This window comes from Eublepharis macularius, chromosome 11, assembly GCF_028583425.1.
Source record: "Eublepharis macularius isolate TG4126 chromosome 11, MPM_Emac_v1.0, whole genome shotgun sequence".
Lineage (NCBI taxonomy): Eukaryota > Metazoa > Chordata > Lepidosauria > Squamata > Eublepharidae > Eublepharis > Eublepharis macularius.
The window spans coordinates 12,980,324-13,000,151 of NC_072800.1; the positions used below are offsets into that span (position 1 = coordinate 12,980,324).

Consider the following 19,828-nt stretch of genomic DNA (forward strand, 5'->3'; position numbering starts at 1 on the left):
TGTTAATGACAGGACGTTTTGGACGTCTCTCCTACATAGGGCCGCCATACATTGGAGGCGACTTGATGGCACATCACACACACGCCGAGTAAGGCAAAGGCCTGTGTCTCTTTGTTGGCAGTGGGCACAGCCGCCGCTTTGGAGAACTCAGCAGCCGTGTTTGGGTTTGCAAAGAGTTTCCTCTCCAGGCAGGCGGCTGGACACTGGGCCGCTTGCGGGCGCGATCCAGGGACGTGTAGCTGCGGCGGGACCCGCGTGCGCCCGAGCCGCTCGCTCCGCCGCACTCCCGGGCGCCTTCTCCACCGCCGTGTTTGTATTTGCCCTGAGCAGTCACATGGAAACGCGGCCCGCCGCCGGCAGCTCCAGCGCGCCACCCCCGCCCGCCCCTTTGCTCAAACTTTCCCGATTGTCAAGGGCGAGATTTTGAGAGGCGCGAGCCGGCCTCTTTGGAGCAGCGGCGAGGCGCTTCTTGCTGCGCAGCCCGCTGGGTGGAAGGGGCACCGACAGCGCGGAGGTAAGCGGATCCGAGGAGCTTGGAGTATCTTGAGAGCAGTTTGCGTCTTGCTGTCCCGGCTAGGATTTCTGGCGGGCGCGGGCAGCGCTCCAGCAGCTCGGCGAGGCCGATTCTGGGTCGGAAAGCCCGCTGAGAGCCAAGCTACAAGAGACGAATGACGCTTGCCTGGCACGTGAACACACTCACGTGTATTGCCAGACAAGTGTCATTCCTCACTTGTAGCTTGGCTCTGAGTTGCACGGCGGCGGCTCCCGAGTCATTGCGGAGGGGCGCCGAAACCGCGCCAGGGGTCGAAGGACGCTTTCAAATACTCCAGGCGAGCACCGGGTGCGCGCGCGGCCCCAAGCGAAGGGCGCTTCCCGGGCACTCTGCGCACGCTCAGACGCTTTTGGCGCCGCACCTGTTGCGGAGAGGCGTCCGGGCTTTGCAACCGGATCCGGGCGCTCTCCCGGCTCAGCTCGGAGCCCGGCCGCTCGTCCTGCCCGACATTTCCCGTGTGCCTCGTATTCCTTTGGCAGGGCAGCGCCGTAGAGGCTCCTTGCTCGGTTTATACCTGAACCTGAGAGTCGCGCCGGGTTTCGGAAAACAAATACGCGTTGGAAGGATGAATATTTCATACCTTTCCCCCGACGTCGCTCCTCTCCCCGCCTGCCTTTGCAAACCAAGCCGCGGCCGGGCGCTCGTCTAAAATATCCCGCGGGTATTCCTGCCCACGGAGGGAGAGGGCGAGCTCGCCCGGGCCGCGCCTCCCTCCCAGCTTCCCCTCTCCTTTCGCTTGCCTCCCTCCAGCCGCTGCGCGCCGAGGATGGCTCGGGCTCGCCCGCCGGCAGGAGCCGGGCCGCGGCGCGAATGAAGGGCGACGGCGGCCAGGGAGAACGCGGCTCCGCGGAGGGGTAGGTGCCCTCGGGACTGGATCCGGCTTTGGTCAGACGGGACCTCGCCTGTCTCCGCCACCCATGGAGGCGACGACGCTGCTGCGCCCCGGGGACTGCAAGCCTCCCAGCGGGTAAGGAACGCAGGGCGGGCGGAAGCTTCTGGCGGGTGCTGGAGACCTCCCGGAATGACACAGGATCTCCAGGCGGCAGGGATCAGCCCCCCTGGAGGCAATAATAAAAGAGTCCAGACTAACCAACCTGACGAAGCTTGAAAGCTTCTGCTACAATAAAGTTGGCGAGTCTTCAAGGTGTCACTGGACTCTTCATTATTTTGCAACGACAGACTAAGGCGGCTGACTCCTCTGGGTCTATGACCCTGGAGGAAACGGCTGCTTTGGAAGATGGACATTATATTACATTATACCCCGCTGAGGGCCTTCTCCAAGACTCACCCCAAATCCCCAAGGAAGTTCCAACCCAGAGTTGGCAACCGTAGGTGGGGGGGCACAAACTCGGGGTTCGCAGGCCGCGCTCTGTGGTCCCCTTTTGCTGTCCCCTCTCCACAGAGCGGCTGGCCGGCTCTGCCGCTCCCTCTTTGTATGGGGCTTTAATCCCCAGTGAGGGTTTCCAGCCGAAGGGGGAAGAGGGAGGCAAAGGAGCCACCTGTTTGTCTCTGACAGGGAGGGCGCCTTTGGCAGCAGCGGGGGGGGGGGGGCTGGTTGAATGTCCGCTCGGCCTGTTCAAAGGGCGGGAGCCACGCCAGGAATTGTAGGGTTGCCAGCTCCGGGTTGGGACAGTTCTGGAGGTTTTGAGCCTTTGCAGAGGGGACACACCTCAGTGGGACGGAATGCCCGAGTCCACCCTCTAAAGCGGCCATTGGCTTCAGGGGAGCAGGTCTCTGTCGCCTGGAGAGCAATTCCAGGAAGCTCCAGGCCCCACCTGGTGGTTGGCAACCATATCAGGCACCATTTCTCTCATGCTCTAGGCCCTTTCTCCTCAGCTGGCCCGTGACCCATTGGAGCTTCCCGGGATTTTGCTCCTGGCTCCCCCCCCCCCCCTTGGCGGCCTCCTCAGTTGTTGACGGCCCAGGGAGGAGCTGGAGCCCGGTGGACAGCTGTGAGGGAGAGTCCGGCTCTTGGGAGCGCTTGTCAAGAGGAGGCTGAGGTGGGGCCTGGAGTGACAGCGGAGGAGGGAAAGGCCAGAAACAGCCTTGAGGGGGCGGGCAGGGAGCCCAGCTTAGGTGCACAATCCTGAGGGAAAGAAGGGGCTTGAAAATTTGGGAGGAACCCCTTCCTTTGGAAGCAACAGCCCTGGTATACCCTTTCTCAACTTTGCTACTTTAAAAAAAGTTGGATGTGGCACCTTTTGACAGTTGCACAGCAAGCAGATAGGCAACTGGTGAAGCACTTTCTGGTGTAGTTGGAGATTCTCAACTCATGCAGCTGTTTTAAAAAATGGCCATCCCACCAAGAGCTCTGAAGTCTGACGTACCAGCCATCCAGATGTTTGAGGAGGGTGGGTTCTGGTCTGCATTGGAGGCTTTGAGCAAAGGGCGGCGTCCCAGATTGGTCAATGTGGAATGAACCTGTGTGGATGGAGGGTGGGCAATACTTTTACAAGTTTGCATGATGTATTTCAGTTCCCCTTTTAAAACTTCATGTAACTGGAAATTAAAGTGTAAGCAAAACAAACCAAATCAAGATGGGTAGCTGTGTTAGTCTGTTTGTAGCAGTAGAAAAGAGCAAGAGTCCAGTAACACCTATAAGACTTAACAAAATTGGTGGTAGGGTAGGAGCTGTCATGAGTCACAGCTCACTTCTTCAGATAGAAGATACCAGAGTTGGTATCTGAAGAAGTGAGCTGTGACTCACAAAAGCTCCTACCCCACTACAAATTTTGTTAGTCTTACAGGTGCTACTGGACTCTCGTTCTTTTCTACAGCAAAAAAAATAGTTTTCAATTCTCTCAATATTTAATGAATTAAATCCAGAGCAACTGAGTACTTGTGTTTGTGAATCTGCTTTAGATCTTAGTGCAGTATAATAGATAAATGTGTTGTGCATATATATAAAGGAGCAAGGAAATTCACTCTGTCTCTCAAAGCAGGAATGGGCTTGTGATAATTTTGCCAGGTCTTACTGATAATAGACTTCAGTCTGGTTGGTGTGGATCACAACATCATAGGCCAAAGAGTCAGAGAGAACAATGGAGTAGGTGTGGTTCCTAAGCTGGATATTCGGTGAAGAAAACTATATGATCAGAAAACTATCTTGTATGTTTTGTAGGTTGTGGGAGGTGCTCAGGGAGTCTGGTAAGTTCAGAAAAAGGGTGTGATTCAATTTGAATGGGTTGCAATATTCACACTGGATAATTTGGTGTATTGCAAAGCGTAGAGTTTTTTCAGTGTTTCCCAATACGTATTTTTAGATATTCCCTTTGGAGATATCTGTCTCATGGGCACTCCCTTTTTCTAAGAAATGAAGTGGCAGTTAACAGGATGAGGGGGAAAAAGAACACTATTCTTAGCCAGACATGCCCATTACTATCCTATCCAGGGCTGTTGTGCGTTGTAATTCAATTTTGCAGTTGCAACGTCTGTAAAAGAAAAGGTAAAAGAGTTCTGGAATTCCTGTGTTTTGAGTTACGGTATGGAGAGGGTTAACGTGTTGAGATTCAGATACAGAAGAAGGCAGTGCTTTGGTTTTTGTGCTTCTGTTCCTAATTCTGGAATAGAGTAAGAAGGTATTTTTATTTGAGAGCCCGTGTATCGTGGTGGCTACAGTGTTGGTGTAGGACCTTGAATATTTAGGTTCAAATAGGAGGAGATCATTGGATGACCTTGAGCCAGTCAAGGCCAAACCTCTCTGTGCTTCGATAATTCTGATACAGTATATTGTCTTGATCTGCATATGTTGGTAGATTTTTTATATATTATAAAAATTATTATTTGTATTACATTAATAATATAATATTTAATAATATTAAATTTTCTTTGTGAGAACAATTTTGCAACTATCTGAATGTTCTTAAAGCATTTTAAGAGACTGTAAAGTTGAGGCAAATAGTCTGAGGTAAAGTATGTAGATGAAAAGATATTGTGAGTTGTGATGAGCTGAATAGCAAGCTGCCCTGTTGTGCACTATGGATGACATTAAAATAGCTGCTAGTAATAGTTGTAGCTAATATGCATCAGAGCAGGGCTTTTTTTCTGGAAAAAGAGGTGGTGGAACTCAGGACCGCACAATGACATCACTTTGGATCAGCTGAAACAAGGGGGGAGTTTTTTAATGTTTAAATTGCCCTCAGCGATAATGGTCACATGGCTGGTGGCCCCGCCTCTGATCTCCAGACAGAGGGGAGTTTAGATTGCCCTCTGTGCCGCTGGTGCAGGGGATAATCTAAACTCCCCTCTGTCTGGAGATCAGGGGGCAGGGCCACCAGCCATGTGACCATTTTCAAGAGGTGCCGGAACTCCGTTCCACTGCGTTCCCCCTGAAAAAAAGCCCTGCATCAGAGAGTGCTAATTTCTTTGTACAGGTCTGCACGTATAATCAGTGGCAAGATAACAGCAGTACACATTCACAAACAATTAGAAGTGATTATGTTCTAAAGACATAACTTTGTAATTTCCTGATTTGAGAATTACTTCTATTTGCATTTTTGGGAGGAGTTAAATATTTTTACAAAATTAGAATTGTAGCCTTCTAATTGGGATGAGAGGAGGGTTGGGAATAATGTTTTGGGCTGTGTATATTAAATCAAAAATCCTAAAGGCCATATTCTCTAGGCGCATGCATAATTATAGGTAATATTCCAGATAAGAGATAGTAGGTAGAATTTGGTCCCGAGCAAAAAGCAGTAGGGAATTTTGATAGTGTTGAATTATGCTTTTTATTTTAATTTCTGAAATGTTTATGGGCATTAAATAAAACATGGGCCGTTTCCACACGGCTCCCTGCTGCTTGCAACAACCCGGAAGATCATGCGAAAACCGTGGAAGATCGCGTTTTCTCGCGCAAGATTTGCGCAACTTCACATGACGTCGTGCAAATCTCGCGCGAGAAAACGCAATCTTCCACATTTTTTGCGCGATCTTCTGGGTTGTTACGAGCAGCGGGGAGCCGTGTGGAAACAGCCATGTTCTCAGCTTGCCAGAACCATGAGGTGGTGTTACACCCAAGGTACCGTGTGAACACTGGATTTTCAGAACTGTGTAGTTTTCATGTGGTTAATGTGTTGGACTTGGATTTTGGAGGTCCAAGTTCAAATCCCCATTCTGCCATGGATGCTGCTGGGCAATTCCAGTAAAAGTGTGACCTACCTCATAGGGTTGCTATGAGGATAAAATTGAGGAGAGTAGGCCACATCAGATCCCCACTGATGAGAAAGGTACGGTTTAATTGAAGCAAATAAATAACATTTTAAACACTTGCTAGCATTAACTGTGGGTCTGCTGGTTCATAGAATAAGCCATAGGATAATTTTTAATAGTAAGGATGACAGAGACTCTTGGAAGAAGTTTAACTTCTGGTGAATATTTCCAGATCTCTCATGAGAGTATAATGAGAATTGTGATAAGTAGCAACGGTTATGAAGGAGGTCACTGCGCACTCAGAAAGGTACCCTCCAGCTTCCCCAAACCACAAGGTCACTCTTTGCTATACTTTGCGTTGTAGATTGTGGGTATTTGTTCCTTGGCGATGATGGTGGCACAGAAAGTTTTGCATTCCTGCATCTATCTGTACAGTGAATTCTTCTGTATAGTTTGAATAGAGATTCAGAGGAATGCTGTGATTAATTTGCTAAATGTTTTGCAAATATATTGCTCACCTCTGTTCCAGTCAGAATGCCGTGTTGTTTTCAGGTAGTGGCCTGATTATAGCTGTCATTTCTGCTGGGAGTGTTTTGATGGATGGTTTTCAGTTTGTGCAACCTGTAGAGGTGAGAAGAATCTTTAGTGATATGACCACTAGAATCCTTGAACTGATGTCCATCTTTGGGTAATTTGATTCAGAGGAAGGCTGGACTAATGGACTATAGGGGTTTAAAACCTCTTTGAGGCTGCAAGCTCTTTACAGTGATAAAAGAGACTATGGTGAAAACTTTTTAAAAGAATACCTAAGATATAAACAACTTCGGTTAAGTATGCAATGTTGTGTATTTATGCAAGGTCCTAGAGACTGTAGCAGTGACTCATCTCTAAGGGTTCATAGATGGTATTGGTTATCTATGCCCTTTTCAGACTGTCTTCTGATCTGGCGGCTCCCTGTTTAGGAGTTACACCCTCCTATTAAAGCCAGTTGTCTTAGAAGTGTGTAACTCTGCTTTGCATTGCACGGTGAGGCTGCTTTCATTAATTTAGTAGGTGACCTATGCCAGGAAATGGAAAAGCAGTATGTGTTTGATACCATCCGCCATGGTTATCCTTCTACAGTGTCCTGCCTGGTTGAGTTTGTGGGTACGGTTTTGTAGTAGTTCTGTCTCTTATAAGAAGGCAAATTTCAGTCAGTTCTGAATGCTCTCAGTCTTGTCAGGTCTGCGATATTGTCCTTGTCTCTTGTACTATTTAACATTTACATGAGCATGCTGGGGAAGGTTATTTGGAGTTTCTGTGTACAGTATGCGGCTGACACACAGTGTGGTGAGGCTGTCTATATAGAGTATTTAAATCTAGTAGCACTTTAGAGGCCAACAAGATTTTCAGAGTATAAGCTTTTGAGAGTTAAAGCTTCCTTATTCAGATATCGAAAGTTTATACCCTGAAAATCTCTGGTCTCTGAGGTGCTACTGGACTCAAATCCTGCTATTCCGCTGCAGACTAACATGGCTACTAAGATGCCAAGTACATTTCCAGATTCAGTTTAAAGGACTTGTTTTATTCTGATTGGCCTGTGCCTGGAATAGCTAAAGAATTACCTCCATTGACACAAAACATCAAAATCTTCCTCAGAGTCCACTCTTCGTATGCCCCTACCATCAGAGGTAAATGGGTGAACACAGAGGAAAAGAGATGAGAACGAAATGGGGAACCCCCCTGAGTTTTGTAGTTTGTCACATTCCCTGAACCACGAACTTTCATGAAATTGTCCTGTTTCGCGAAATGATTCGTTAGGTTTGTGATTCATCAGATCCCAGGGCCCTACAATGGCCCCCTTCATACCAGAGATGCAAAACTCGCTGGGAGACTTCAGCAGGTTCTACTCCAGCCATGCTCCAAGTTTGGTGAAGATTGCAATACATTTACTGGGAGTCCACCTCCCTTCTGCCCCCTCAGGTGCCACGGGCTTAGGGGGTGAGGGGTGGCCTGCAGCACTCCCCTTATGCCCTAATGGGTACCCACCAATTTCGCCAGATGGGTTCCGTCGGTGGCCGCCCTCTCCTCGTGGGCCTGGGACTCTCTCTCTCACTCCAAATCCCAGCAACAGCTCCTCCCTCTCCCTCCGTCTACTGGAACTGAAAGCAGGAGGCACAGCGTGGTGCCTTTCATAAGAAACACTCACAGAGAAGAACAGGAGCTCCTTGCCTGACAGGATTTGGAGGGATGATTGGTGTTCCCATGGCCACAGAAGGCCCATCTCCCCCCTGCTTGTTGCTCTCATAGAACAGAATGGGAGCTCTCTAGTTGGCAGGGAGAGCTGCCTTTCAAGGTTACGTGGGCTAAGATTGGGGTTTCCACACCAACAAAAGGTCTGCAGACATTCCGGGCCTATGTTGCCGAGGGAATCAATGGATCGGCGCCAGCCTGTCTGGCATCACGAAGCATTCATGAATCAAACGAATTGGCCCCCAAAGTCATGGATTTTGTGAAAAACGTGGTTCCATGAAATGCATTTTCGTAATACACGAATCAGCCCGATTCATCACGAAGTTTGATTCGTGTTTCAATTTGTGCCCATGTCTACAGAGGACATTGCCTTCCCAGCAGTACTGTGAAATCCCTCTCAAGGGAAGTCCACTTGCCTCTTTTTTCTGGCATTTAGGTGCAGGTAAAGACGGTGCTTTTAAAGAAATGCTCAGTTGATACCTGGAGGAGCCTTTCAGGAAATGTTGGGTCAGGAAGCTCCAGCTCAGCATCCAGGGCATGTGGAACTGGGTGACTCTTCCCTGGGGAAGGATTGAATTAAAGTGAATTTCCCTGCTTTGTCTTGCACTGGATCACAAGGCATTTGGGGCTGCTCTGCCTATATTGCTAAGGTCACTTTGCCTGGTAGGTGTTGTTAAAATGGCAGGAGAAAATGATATTCTTTTGCCTACCTGTTACATATTTATCTCTCCGTTCTGCCAAGGAGTTCATGGTGACATTTATTAGTTGGCTTCTGTTTTATCTTTTCAATATGATGTAGCTTATGTAGGGAGAGTATGTGTCCTGAAGTCACACAGTAAATTTCATGACTGAGTTGGGATTTGTACTCTGTCTCTCCAGTTCTGGTCAAACAGCTTACTATATCACATTGGTTCCTACATTAGTTTCATGTCCTTCATTTCCTGTGGGCTTACTGCCTTTTTGTTTTATTTTTTAAATGATACCGATTTTTAATTGATTGATATAAGCTTCTTGGGGCTTTTAGATAATTGAAAGGCAAAACATAAATTCTTTATTCAATAAAATCCGGTTTCTTATATCTTTAATGTTAGTCAGTGCTACCACTTTCACTAAGAATTTATGACCTCTGGCATAAAGTGGTTACCTGCCCCCCTCCTAACTGGTTGGGTATTAAATGTCTAATCTCTTTATTTGATACAGCCCCGTGGCGCAGAGTGGTAAGCTGCAGTACTGCAGCCCAAGCTGTGCTCCGAACCTGAGTTCGATCCTGGTGGACTATCCCGTCTGCCAAGAAAACATGCGATGTCCCCCTATGGGTCAATAATGACTCGGTGTGTGGGGGGAGGAGATACAGTTTGGTTTCTTTTAATTGGGTTACATGCAATATAAAAGAGTCATACTTTTGGTAGCTATTTTTGACTATTACCATATCGTTGTAAATATTGACCTGTGTAGAAAAATACATTCTATAGAAGGAGGACTTTCACGTGCAGCAGCTTACAGTGGTAAGTTATGGTGACCTTGTTCACTTTTTTAGCATAACTTTTAAGCAAGCTACCATTGTTTCTGGCTTAATCATTAATAGCATCAAGCCTTTTTAATTTTTGTCCTGGTACTCCACTACTGAGTACCGGCAACTTTTCAGGGGCTCCTCCAACCCTGACACTCATTCTCTGGCCAGCCCACTCAGCCAGAGAGAGAGAGAATGGACCCTCCGGAGCAACCTAATGGAGATCTGCAGGGGGAGGTGGGAATTGGTACAACTTTATAGGTACGGGCACTTTTTTAAAAACAAAAAAAGCACCCAAATAAGCACCAAATAATATTATTATTACAAGGTATCTTCGTTGGAAGTGAACAAAATTATTGGCAAAACGTATGTAGGAAAGCTTTATTGTATGCATTGGTGTGGATGTACTGTAAAGTATTACATGGCACAGTGCCTGTGAAAATTGATACAGTTCTTTGTTTTAAAATAAGTCAAAAGGCACAGCCAGCTGGATCTTTGCCACTTTATTTCAGCACATGCCATCTTTGTCAAATCTCTAGATTGCACGAGTTATTACTGTCAGTTACCAAACGGAGTTAACCTTTAGTAATGCGTTTTAATACATGTTTTCAAGATAAGATGCTGCAAAAGAGGTGACAAAACAAAGCAGATGTTATTCAGTGTGTCCGGAAAGTCCTTGTGGGGGCTTCCACATAGAGGTTTTGTGCCAGTCTTTCATCCAAACCAGAATTTTAAAAAAAGTGTTGGAACATTCACTTTCCATGTTTTCCTCTGCTTTGCCAAACCTGTCTTGTATGATCTTTTTTTTTGGAAAGCTCATAATCATGGTTTATATGTTGTGTTGGGGGGGGAGGTGTGAATTTTTGTAGGTACTGCCCTTATCAGTACCATTTTCCTTGCCACCGGAGGCATTTGGTGATTTATAGTAATAACTCGTGCATTCAAAGATGACACATACTGGAATAAAGTGGCAGCGCTCCAGTTGGCTGTGCCGCTGTGTCAGTTTTCAGATGCCAACTTGGGCATTGCAGAAAATTGGGATATAAATATTTTAAATATTTAAAAATCAGCAATTAATATATCTCTACAGTGTAATAACAGTCTGTCTGCTAGTTCGTTTGAATCCCCAGATTTCATTAAAAAAAGCAGATCTCCTTGTTGCATTTCCACAATGAAACGGGCTAAAGACTTATTTCTTTCTAACGAAGGGCAGGAATCTAGAGGACTTGAAATTAGAATATAGCAATATGTCCATAACAGATTTAAAAAATAGAGAAATAATATGTACTGGAATCAACCCACCACCTATGCTTTTATTGAAGTGTATTAACAGTTAATATATTTGCTATACTAATATAATTAAAGCCAGTTCTTGAAACACTGCCTCTGTCATACATTCAAACACACACAGACTATTTGTGGAGTTAGAGTCTATGTTCATATCTGAGCTCTCAATCTATAGCTGCGTCAGTATCAACTTTCTTGTAACTTTGGCTAAAGTTTTGTGGTGGCACGGTTGGCGCTTAGGGCAAGTGCCCCACTCATATTGTGTGATAGAATCAGGTTGTAGTGTAGGTGGAGTTGCAGTTGGAATGTGAAATAGCTGTTGCCAAATACCCTCAACAACTCTGTTTTCCAAGAACTGGAGTTTTTCCATTCATAACTTTTGGTGTTAAAGCTTGTGTCTGTGGGCGCTCTTAGATTTTGAGAACACGTAGCGTTCACAAAATGTTGGGAATGTGGTTCCAGATCATGTACTTTTCTATGGTTGTGCTGACTGTTTCCAAATGGGCAGTCCCTAGCACAAAGTTGATGTCTCCTGGGCTCTTTTGAAGCAGTTCCTTCTCCTCTGAGGTCAAGGAAAGGCAGCATTGGCTCTTTGCTATGGGGAAGAGATGCTTTTGGGAAGAGGCAACTGGGCCCCCAGAAACACAGTGGTGGATGCCATGGTGCACACAGGCACCATGACTAACAGAGGTAAACGTCTAGTCTTCAGACCAAAGAGTTGTTGTTGGATATCTTTTCTGCCCTTGAAAAAGTTGTTAATACGAAATGTGGGCTGGCTGCTCGTTGGGTGGGGGTGGAGTCTTTGTGCCCCCAGTCTGCATTATCCAACCTGTAAAAAGTGGAGAGTCTTTCTTGCTCTTTATTACAAAGTGGAAAGTTTCTTGTTTTTACCTGTTCGTCTGCCAACAACGGTGTCTGTCACTTTAAGACTTCATTCTGGTGTCTCTGCAAGAGAAGAAAAGAGAAATGATATTTGTATTAGACTAATGACCATATATATGCACCCATGAATGTGTTTTCATATTTTTGATACTTACTGTATTAATTGTAGTCATTGTGTTTATTGGATGCATTGGCGGATGATGTACATGTATATTATAGTAGTTGCTGTTTATATATATAATTTCATTGGTATTTATATGTAAGAGCTATTTATTCACCATATGCAGTTGTCACTTTATAAATATATGTATACGTGATACATTATCATATTTTTGTACATGAGATATTTTTCTGGTGGGTGGAGTTTCCCCTGTTGGTTATTTCTTGTGTTGGGGCAAACCATACAGGGTACCCGTTGGGCAGTCTTCTAATATAACCTTACATAGTATTGGTATTTTGTGATGCTGTTCTCACATCATGCTTTGTTCATGTTCAGGCTATTATCCACTGTGATGGTGTGCTGTGACGTTTCTTGGCTGCTGCTGAGATCACAATATTGAGTGCCTGTACTAAACAAAGAGTGTCTGGTTCAGTGGGTTATTTATTTTATTGGTTGCATTGCCATTGAGTATTCCAATTGGAGGGGTATCATTTTAATATATTACTATACTTTTGAAAAGACTGTATGTCTAAAATGGACCTTAAAGTTGCTATAAGTTTGTAGGGGGGTAATTAATGGTGAGGCTGTCAGACTAGTATCTGGAATTGTAGGCTGAATCTCCACTCTACCAGGTCGCTGGGTGATCTTGGGTTAGTCACATGCTGTCAGCATAACTTACCTCACAGGGTTGTTGTGAGGATAAAATTGAGGAGGGGAGACCAATGTAAGCAGCTTTGGGTCCCCAGTAGAGATGGGCACGGACTGGGAAAAAAACGAACCATGTGGTTCGTGGTTCATCAAATTTTATGAACCATGAACTTTCACGAACCTGCCCCCGGTTCGCGAACCGGTTTGTTTGGTTCGTGAGAACGTCACATCCAGGTCAGAAAATCATCACTTCCAGGCCAGCAGAAGGTCACTTCTGGGCCAGCAGAAGGTCTGCAGGAAGTCCATCACCTGTTGCCTAGGAAACTGATTGGCACCAGGCTGTCTGCAGGGACAAACCAAAAAACGAACCAAATGAACCCGCCTAAAGTTCATGGCGGTTCATCAGAAATGGGATCTGACAAACCGTTGGTTTGCAAACCACGAACCGGCCTGGTTTGTCATGAATTTTGGTTCGTGCCCATCTCTAGTCCCCAATGGTGAGAAAGGCAGGGTATAAATGAAGTAAAATAAAAATTTAAAAATTGTGTCTGTACCTCCTTCACTTACTGGACTGAACAAACTCACAAGTTTATCTTGGCTTGAGGATAGGAATGGCTTGCAACAGTAACTTTGTAGTTGATATGGAAGTGTGTGTGACTGGGTCCTAACTATGTATGGTGGGTAGGGAAAATGAAGGAGGGCTCCATCTTGGGATCTGAAACGTACGTTTATTGAGATTTTTTGATTTTATTGTGCCAAATATGTTTTATCTTTTGTATTTTTATGTACTAATGTCACCCGCTCTGAGCCTGCTCGCAGGGAGGGCGAGTTAGAAAACGAATACATCATCATCTCATAGATGAGATGCTGGGAGGCCTGTGTGGCAAAATATTTAAACCCCTTCTCCTTCCTGTTGCCTGATCTGCATCAGGACCCTTTGCAACCCGTCTTTGAATTTTAAAAATGTTTGAAAGACACAGATTCCCTAGCATCTCCTTTACTGCGTCAGTCGTCATGCCTTAGTCCCAATGAATTGAGAGTTTGTGCATTTTTTCTTTAGGAGGAAATATGGTGTATGCATTTCCTCTTGGGGGAGCTGCCTGAGTTCTCCCTTCACAAAATAATCTGGAAGCATGGCTAAGATTTGTGGATCACTTGTGTGTTATCAGTACCTGCTTCTGTGTCATATATAAAATGTACAGTTTGTGGCAGTGGCCAGGTGTTCACGTTAATTATAGCAGTGATGTTATAAGAAAGTACTTTGTGGATAGAGCCAAACAATGGATTTGTGGGGGGGGAGGGGAAGAGAAGCATTTAAGTATTACAAAACTCTTCAAAGTAGTTGGCCATTTATATTATACAAGCAATTAGGAGATTCTGCTTCTGTAATGAATCCATAATGTAATTTGCTATAAAACTTAACAGTTTATGTACAATACATTTTCAGAGTTGTGTGTAGTAGAGTGCTTATCACTAAGCATTCATCTTGTGAATAGTGTATCGTTGTCATAGTTTCAGCATTACAGCATCAGAAATGAAAGGAGCCAGAGATTTAGCACATGCCAACACATGAGTCAGAGTGGTTGCATGGCATGGCGGGGGAGTGCTGTGAAATATAATATCTGATATCTACATTTAGAACTTCTCCACCAGAAGCAAGTTTGTCTTTAGAATGGTACTACTGTCGCACTATGTTCTAGCAGTTATACACATGTTGATTAACTATCCATAGTGGGAAACTGGTGTAGAAAAATGACACTAATTAGGATTCATCCCATGTTTTCAAAAATCCAGTTGAGCTTGCTTCGTTACTATTTATAGACAACATTAAGAGACATTAGCCACTTGTGCTGTTGATTATGTATTAGGCTTTACAGAGGCCCAGTTCTTTCTTTCTTTCTTTCTTTCTTTCTTTCTTTCTTTCTTTCTTTCTTTCTTTCTTTCTTTCTTTCTTTCTTTCTTTCTTTCTTTCTTTCTTTCTTTCTTTCTCTCTCTCTCTCTCTCTCTCTCTCTCTCTCTCTCTCTCTCTCTCTCTCTCTCTCTCTCTCTCTCTCTCTCTCTCTCTCTCTCTTTTTCTTTCTTTCTAACTCTGCCATCTGGTAGCTCCCATGGATTTATACTGAAAGCAAACAGATAAGACTTAAAGTCAGGCAGAGGTTGAATACGCTGAATTGGGAGGTATTTAAGTTGGATACTTAGTAAAGTGTCAGCAGTTAGTATGGTTGTATATAATTGGTTTGAGCATTTTAAAAATATAGTCAAGGAATATAAACAAATGCAAAATATTGATATTCCATATATGATTGATATTGATATTCCATATATGTTTCTTGGTAGGTTGAGTGTGTAGCAGAATGAGGTGATTGAATGGACTGTGCAGCTTCATATTGCAGGTGTGGAATTTAATTTTTGAATGCTCCATATGTAAAGCTATTCTTGAAGCAGAAAAAAGGCCATGTTGGTACCTTTCTCCCTGGTATGTTTGTTTTCCATTTGTTGGTGAAGAATGGTGAAAATTTTATCTACCTAAACACTGTGATAAACTGAAGCTTTCTTTACATCATTTGGGATGCGTCCATATCATTCCATTCCATTTGTCATCCGTTCCAAGCTATTCTTGTCACCGTGCATTTTCATTTACTGTTGCATCTTGTGCGAACATTCAGAATATTTGAATAATTGGAATCTATAAGAAGCCATTTGCAACACTTGTGTTTGAATTGGTTTTTACAGGCACACACAGTGAATTCTGATAACCAGAAATTTCAGATATTTATTTACTGAGAATTTGGCTACTTGACCATGATTTAAAGCCATTGTAGTTGAGTGTGTGTTAGTGAAACTGAGAGCAATACTGTCAGTTTAGCCTCTGTCAAGAGTCTGAACTCCTTGCATCCACTCCCTTGAGGAATCAACAATCACATCAGCAGAAGATAATTGACAGTTCCCATGAAGATGGGGCCAAGGAATCCTTGAGAGGTAGTTGCTGGGCGGCAGCAGCAGTAGTGGAAGGATCTTTCATAGACAACCCTTTCTTTCTCTTGGGTAGATCTAGGAATGACAGATACTTTGGGATATAAAAAAACAAAGTAAACGTTTATTTGTTTTAAGAAGTGTATCGGTTTCATGTTATTTCTAAAACTTGATGGTTTCAAAGAGTAGTTCTCAATTCTTAAAGTTACTTTCTTAAACCTGGTCACACAGCTCTTTTCTAAGGCTTCACACACAGTTTGCCTGCTTTCCCTGACTGAATGTCCTTTCACAAACACACAGTTCAGGCTTCCACACAGGTTATATTTATCTCAGAAACACAAGCTCAGGCAGCACACAGCTTGCCTCTCCTTTCCTCACTCAGTATTCCTCTCAGAATTGCTTAAAATTACTCAGGCTGCACACAGCTTGCCTGCTTTCTCCTGACTGAATATTTTTCACAGAAATGCTTAAACCTGCTCAGGCAGCACACAGCTAGCCTCTCTTTCCCTGACTGAATGTTCACTCCACCCACACTCTCAGTCATCAACCAGTCATATCACTCACTCATCCCTCTCTTTCAACCCCACTCTTCACCTATATCGCACCAAGCATTTAAAGACACGTGCACACATTTACTTGAAATCATTACATCATATCTCGAAAACCCTATGAAGAGACAACTGAAAATGAAAAAAATAGTGCTGGACAACAGGATCCCAGGTTGGAAGGCACTCAGTTAGGTACTAGGGAAGGGCAGTGACAAGTACGAGCAGTGCTGTTCTTAACAATGCAACTGTATTAAAGCTGAAAGGACACTCACTTGCTGATCTGAATAGATGCAAAAGAGAAGTCAAAAGCTGTATAACATATATAATGGGAACATGGATTTTGAGAAGTATGAATTAAGGTAAGTGCGAAACTGTAAAAAGAGTAATGGAACTTTTAAACCTAGTTATACTAGGTGTGAATGAACTAAAGTGGACTGGTTTAGAACATTTTTCAGATAGAAAATTACAGTTTTTTTCCCCTTCAGAAATGACAGACAAAACTGTGTTTCTCTTATAGTAAGTCAGGACAGCACAAGCAATCAGGGGCTATAATGCAAAGTCTGACTGAATAATATCAATCAGACTTCATGGAAAGCCTATCAACATAACCATCATTCAGGTTTATACCACAACTAACAGATACTGAAGAGGAAGAAATTGAAAGCTTTTATGCAAGTGTCCAAGAAGAAATTGATCATACACCTAAACAAGATTTGCTGACAATCATAGGTGACTGGAATGCATAAGTAGGAAACAGAATCAAATATTGTCAGAAAATCTGGACTAGAAGTAGGAAATGAAGCAGAAGAGCAATTTACAGAATTTTGTAAAACCAACAGTTTGATCATTGCAAACACATGCTTCAGGCAACTGAACAGTGGATTGTATATGTGAACGGCACTGGATGGCCAATACAGAAATCAAATAGATTACATAATTGGAAGCAGAAGATGGAGAAGCTGTGCTACAACAAAACTAGGAGTTGACTTTGGTACAGAACACGAATTATTAATATCAAAAATTTGATGGAAGCTGAAGAGGAACACTAAAACAATCAAAGTGCCAAAATATAATTTAAATAACATTCCAGAAGATTTTAAAGACCAGGGCCGTTTCCACACGGCTCCCCGCTGCTCGTAACAACCCAGAAGATCACGCAAAAAATGCGGAAGATCACGTTTTCTTGCACGAGAAAACGCGATCTTCCGCGTTCTTTGCGCGATCTTCCGGGTTGTTACGAGCAGCGGGGAGCCGTGTGGAAACGGCCCATGTAAAGAACAGATTTCCATTACTAAAGTTCAACTGAACATGAACCGGAAGAACTGTGATGAAACCAGAGATATTCTAAAGGAAGAATGTGCAAAGGCTGTTCTTCTAGCCAAAAATCTCAATAGATGACCAGTGAAACTCTTAAAATTGCTGTAGATGAAAAGCAAAAGTACAAGGTGATAGAAACAGAATCAGAATTCTAAATGAAGCTTGCATATAGAGATAAAAGATAACTTATTATAATAACGAGGGAATTTAAATTTAAAAAGGGGTAAAATTAAGACCAAAACACTTTTAAATGCCAAGATCTTGTGAGATTGCTTCATGAGAGCTCTCAGTTTGATGTCTGTGGATGTCCCTGAGTAATTCATCATGGCTGCTGCAGTTTCATTTTGAAACTTGAGTGGAGTTGGGTACAGGAAGGAGGAGTGGACAGGCAGGAAAGACAAGGAGGAAGATTGGGGTGGTAGGGAAAGGAACTTGGATCAGAGAGAGAACAGAAATATGGAGCAAAACAAGGGAGATGAGGACTGGAGAGAAGAAAGTACGAAAGAGGGAGAAAGCATGGGGGTGGACTGCAAGAGGGAGGGAAGGAGGGGGAAGTGAAGATGTATGGGGGAGGAGAGCTCCCTTCACTTGGAATTCTTTAACCAAAAAATCTTCATATTGCATGTTCTGAGTGAATAAAAACATCTCTTAAAAAGTATTCTGCTATTTCCAAAAGAGAAAATATTACACAGGAGTTTTTACGACTACCTCAAATTTCAAGTTTTTCTTTTGGGGAACTTTGAAAAAAAAATCCAGGAACTGTGAACAATAGGAGGGGATATTTTATCATATGTGGTGGACATGTAACAAAGCAAAAAAAATTGAATACAAATACATTCACTTATTCAGAAGATTTTAAAGACTAATATTCAAATGAAGCTGGAGGTCTTTTTGCTGGGACTAATGGATAAACAACTGGGAGCTACGCATGGCATACTATTTTTGTATATGATAACAGCAACAAGACTGTTATACTTCCCCAAATGGAAAGTTAAAACATTACCTACTGTAGAAGATTGAGGGGAAAAAAAAGATTAACTATGCCAAGATGGCCAAATCGACATCTTTAATCAGGGAAAAAAGACATTTGATAATTATTTGATCATTTAGAAACCCCCTATGGACTTTGCAAGAAACAGAAAGAAATGAACGAATGATCTGTGCTTTTGAAGATTAGGGAGAGGGAAGGAATGTATGGATGGAAAGGAAAAGTGGTTACTTATGGTAACTTTGGAGTTGGCATATAATATGGAATATTGTGAGACCTTTTCAAATAGAAAATTGGTTTCTATTCCTATCTAAATCTATAGAAGCTTTTTCTTTTTTTGTATGCTATTTTTATTTTTTTCTTTCCTTTTTAATTTTTTTTAAAAATTTAACTTTAAAACTTTAATAAAATTGAATTAAAAAAAATCCAGTTGGGGATTCGAAAACCCTGTTTACCCCACTTTTTTTTTCTCCTTCAGGGTTGTCAGATGTCTGGTAACATGTTGGTATACAGGTATAAGATTTGAAGGTGATCCTCTGTAGATGAAGTTATGTGGAAAGGGTTCCCTGAAGATAGAAAGTCTTGACACCACTGCAACAAAAAGAACTTTCTTTTCTTGAAATAGAACCCACCAATACACTACAATGTTGTCAGAGTTTGCTTTTATCATGCGTATCAAATAAAATTGTTTGGGAAAAATGTGTAGAAGCTCAGATTTCAAACAGACTTCTTGGGCTCAGTTTAGCACCTGGCTGGATGTGTGCTGCAGAACTTGAATGGCTATAAATATTTAATAAGTATTATTCATATTAAAACAAATGATCACAAGCAACTTCACTCAGCAGCTGGGGATTTCCTGGATTGAATTTCTTTCTCCACAAATGGTTTAAAGATGAAACCACATTAGCTGGGGAGTGGTTTTGTGTGTATGTGAAATCTCTTCTCTGTGTAGTATACTAAATTGCACTTTAATGACTTTATTTAAATTTTCTTTCTTCATTTTAAATAATCCAAAATAGTATTTTGTGTACCACAAAATTAAATACTTCATTTACAGACAGTGTTAAGAGGATGGAAAAGTTGGAAGTTGGAGGACTTTCTACAGAAATTTTATGGTTGTGGTAAAACAGGTATATCAGCATTTGCAATGTTGATTTAAAAAAAAATCATATACTTTGTCAACAGCAATTACATGAATTACAAGTGGGGGACCTGCAAGGTCTTGCAGGAGGCATCTTGCTTTCCCCTCCCCTACCATGTCCTCTTGCCCTTCCCTGTCCCCCAGCCTCTCCCCCTTTTCCTGCTTTCTTTTCTCCTTCCCACCCGCCTTTTGTCTGCCTCCTTGTTTTCACCTTTCCTTCTTCCACCCCTGTGGCCCAGTTGCATGGCGGTGAATCTGCAAGTACTTATGGAGGATACTTCATTTTTCTCTGTATCCCTTCCCGATGCTATTTCCTCTTTCCCTCCTCCTGGCAGCCCCCGTATGCTCACCTTTCCCTATGTCCTCTTCGAACCCATTAAACAACTTACATTTTATCTGTCCCCCATCTTCATCTATATTTATTTACTTCATTTAATAACA

The 19,828-nt window shown here is 43.3% G+C and overlaps 1 protein-coding gene across 2 annotated transcripts in view; it reads left to right on the forward strand.

Annotated features, from left to right (window-relative positions):
* Positions 1-409: 409 nt before the first annotated feature.
* COBL (cordon-bleu WH2 repeat protein) overlaps positions 410-19,828 on the forward strand; it is a 238,094-nt gene continuing 218,675 nt past the window's right edge. For both annotated transcript variants that reach the window (XM_054990870.1, XM_054990871.1), the window contains exons 1-2: positions 410-514; positions 1,304-1,520. In XM_054990870.1, coding sequence (XP_054846845.1) covers positions 1,471-1,520 — 50 coding nt within the window. In that variant the 5' untranslated portion in view covers positions 410-514; positions 1,304-1,470. The remainder of the gene's footprint in view (positions 515-1,303; positions 1,521-19,828) is intronic.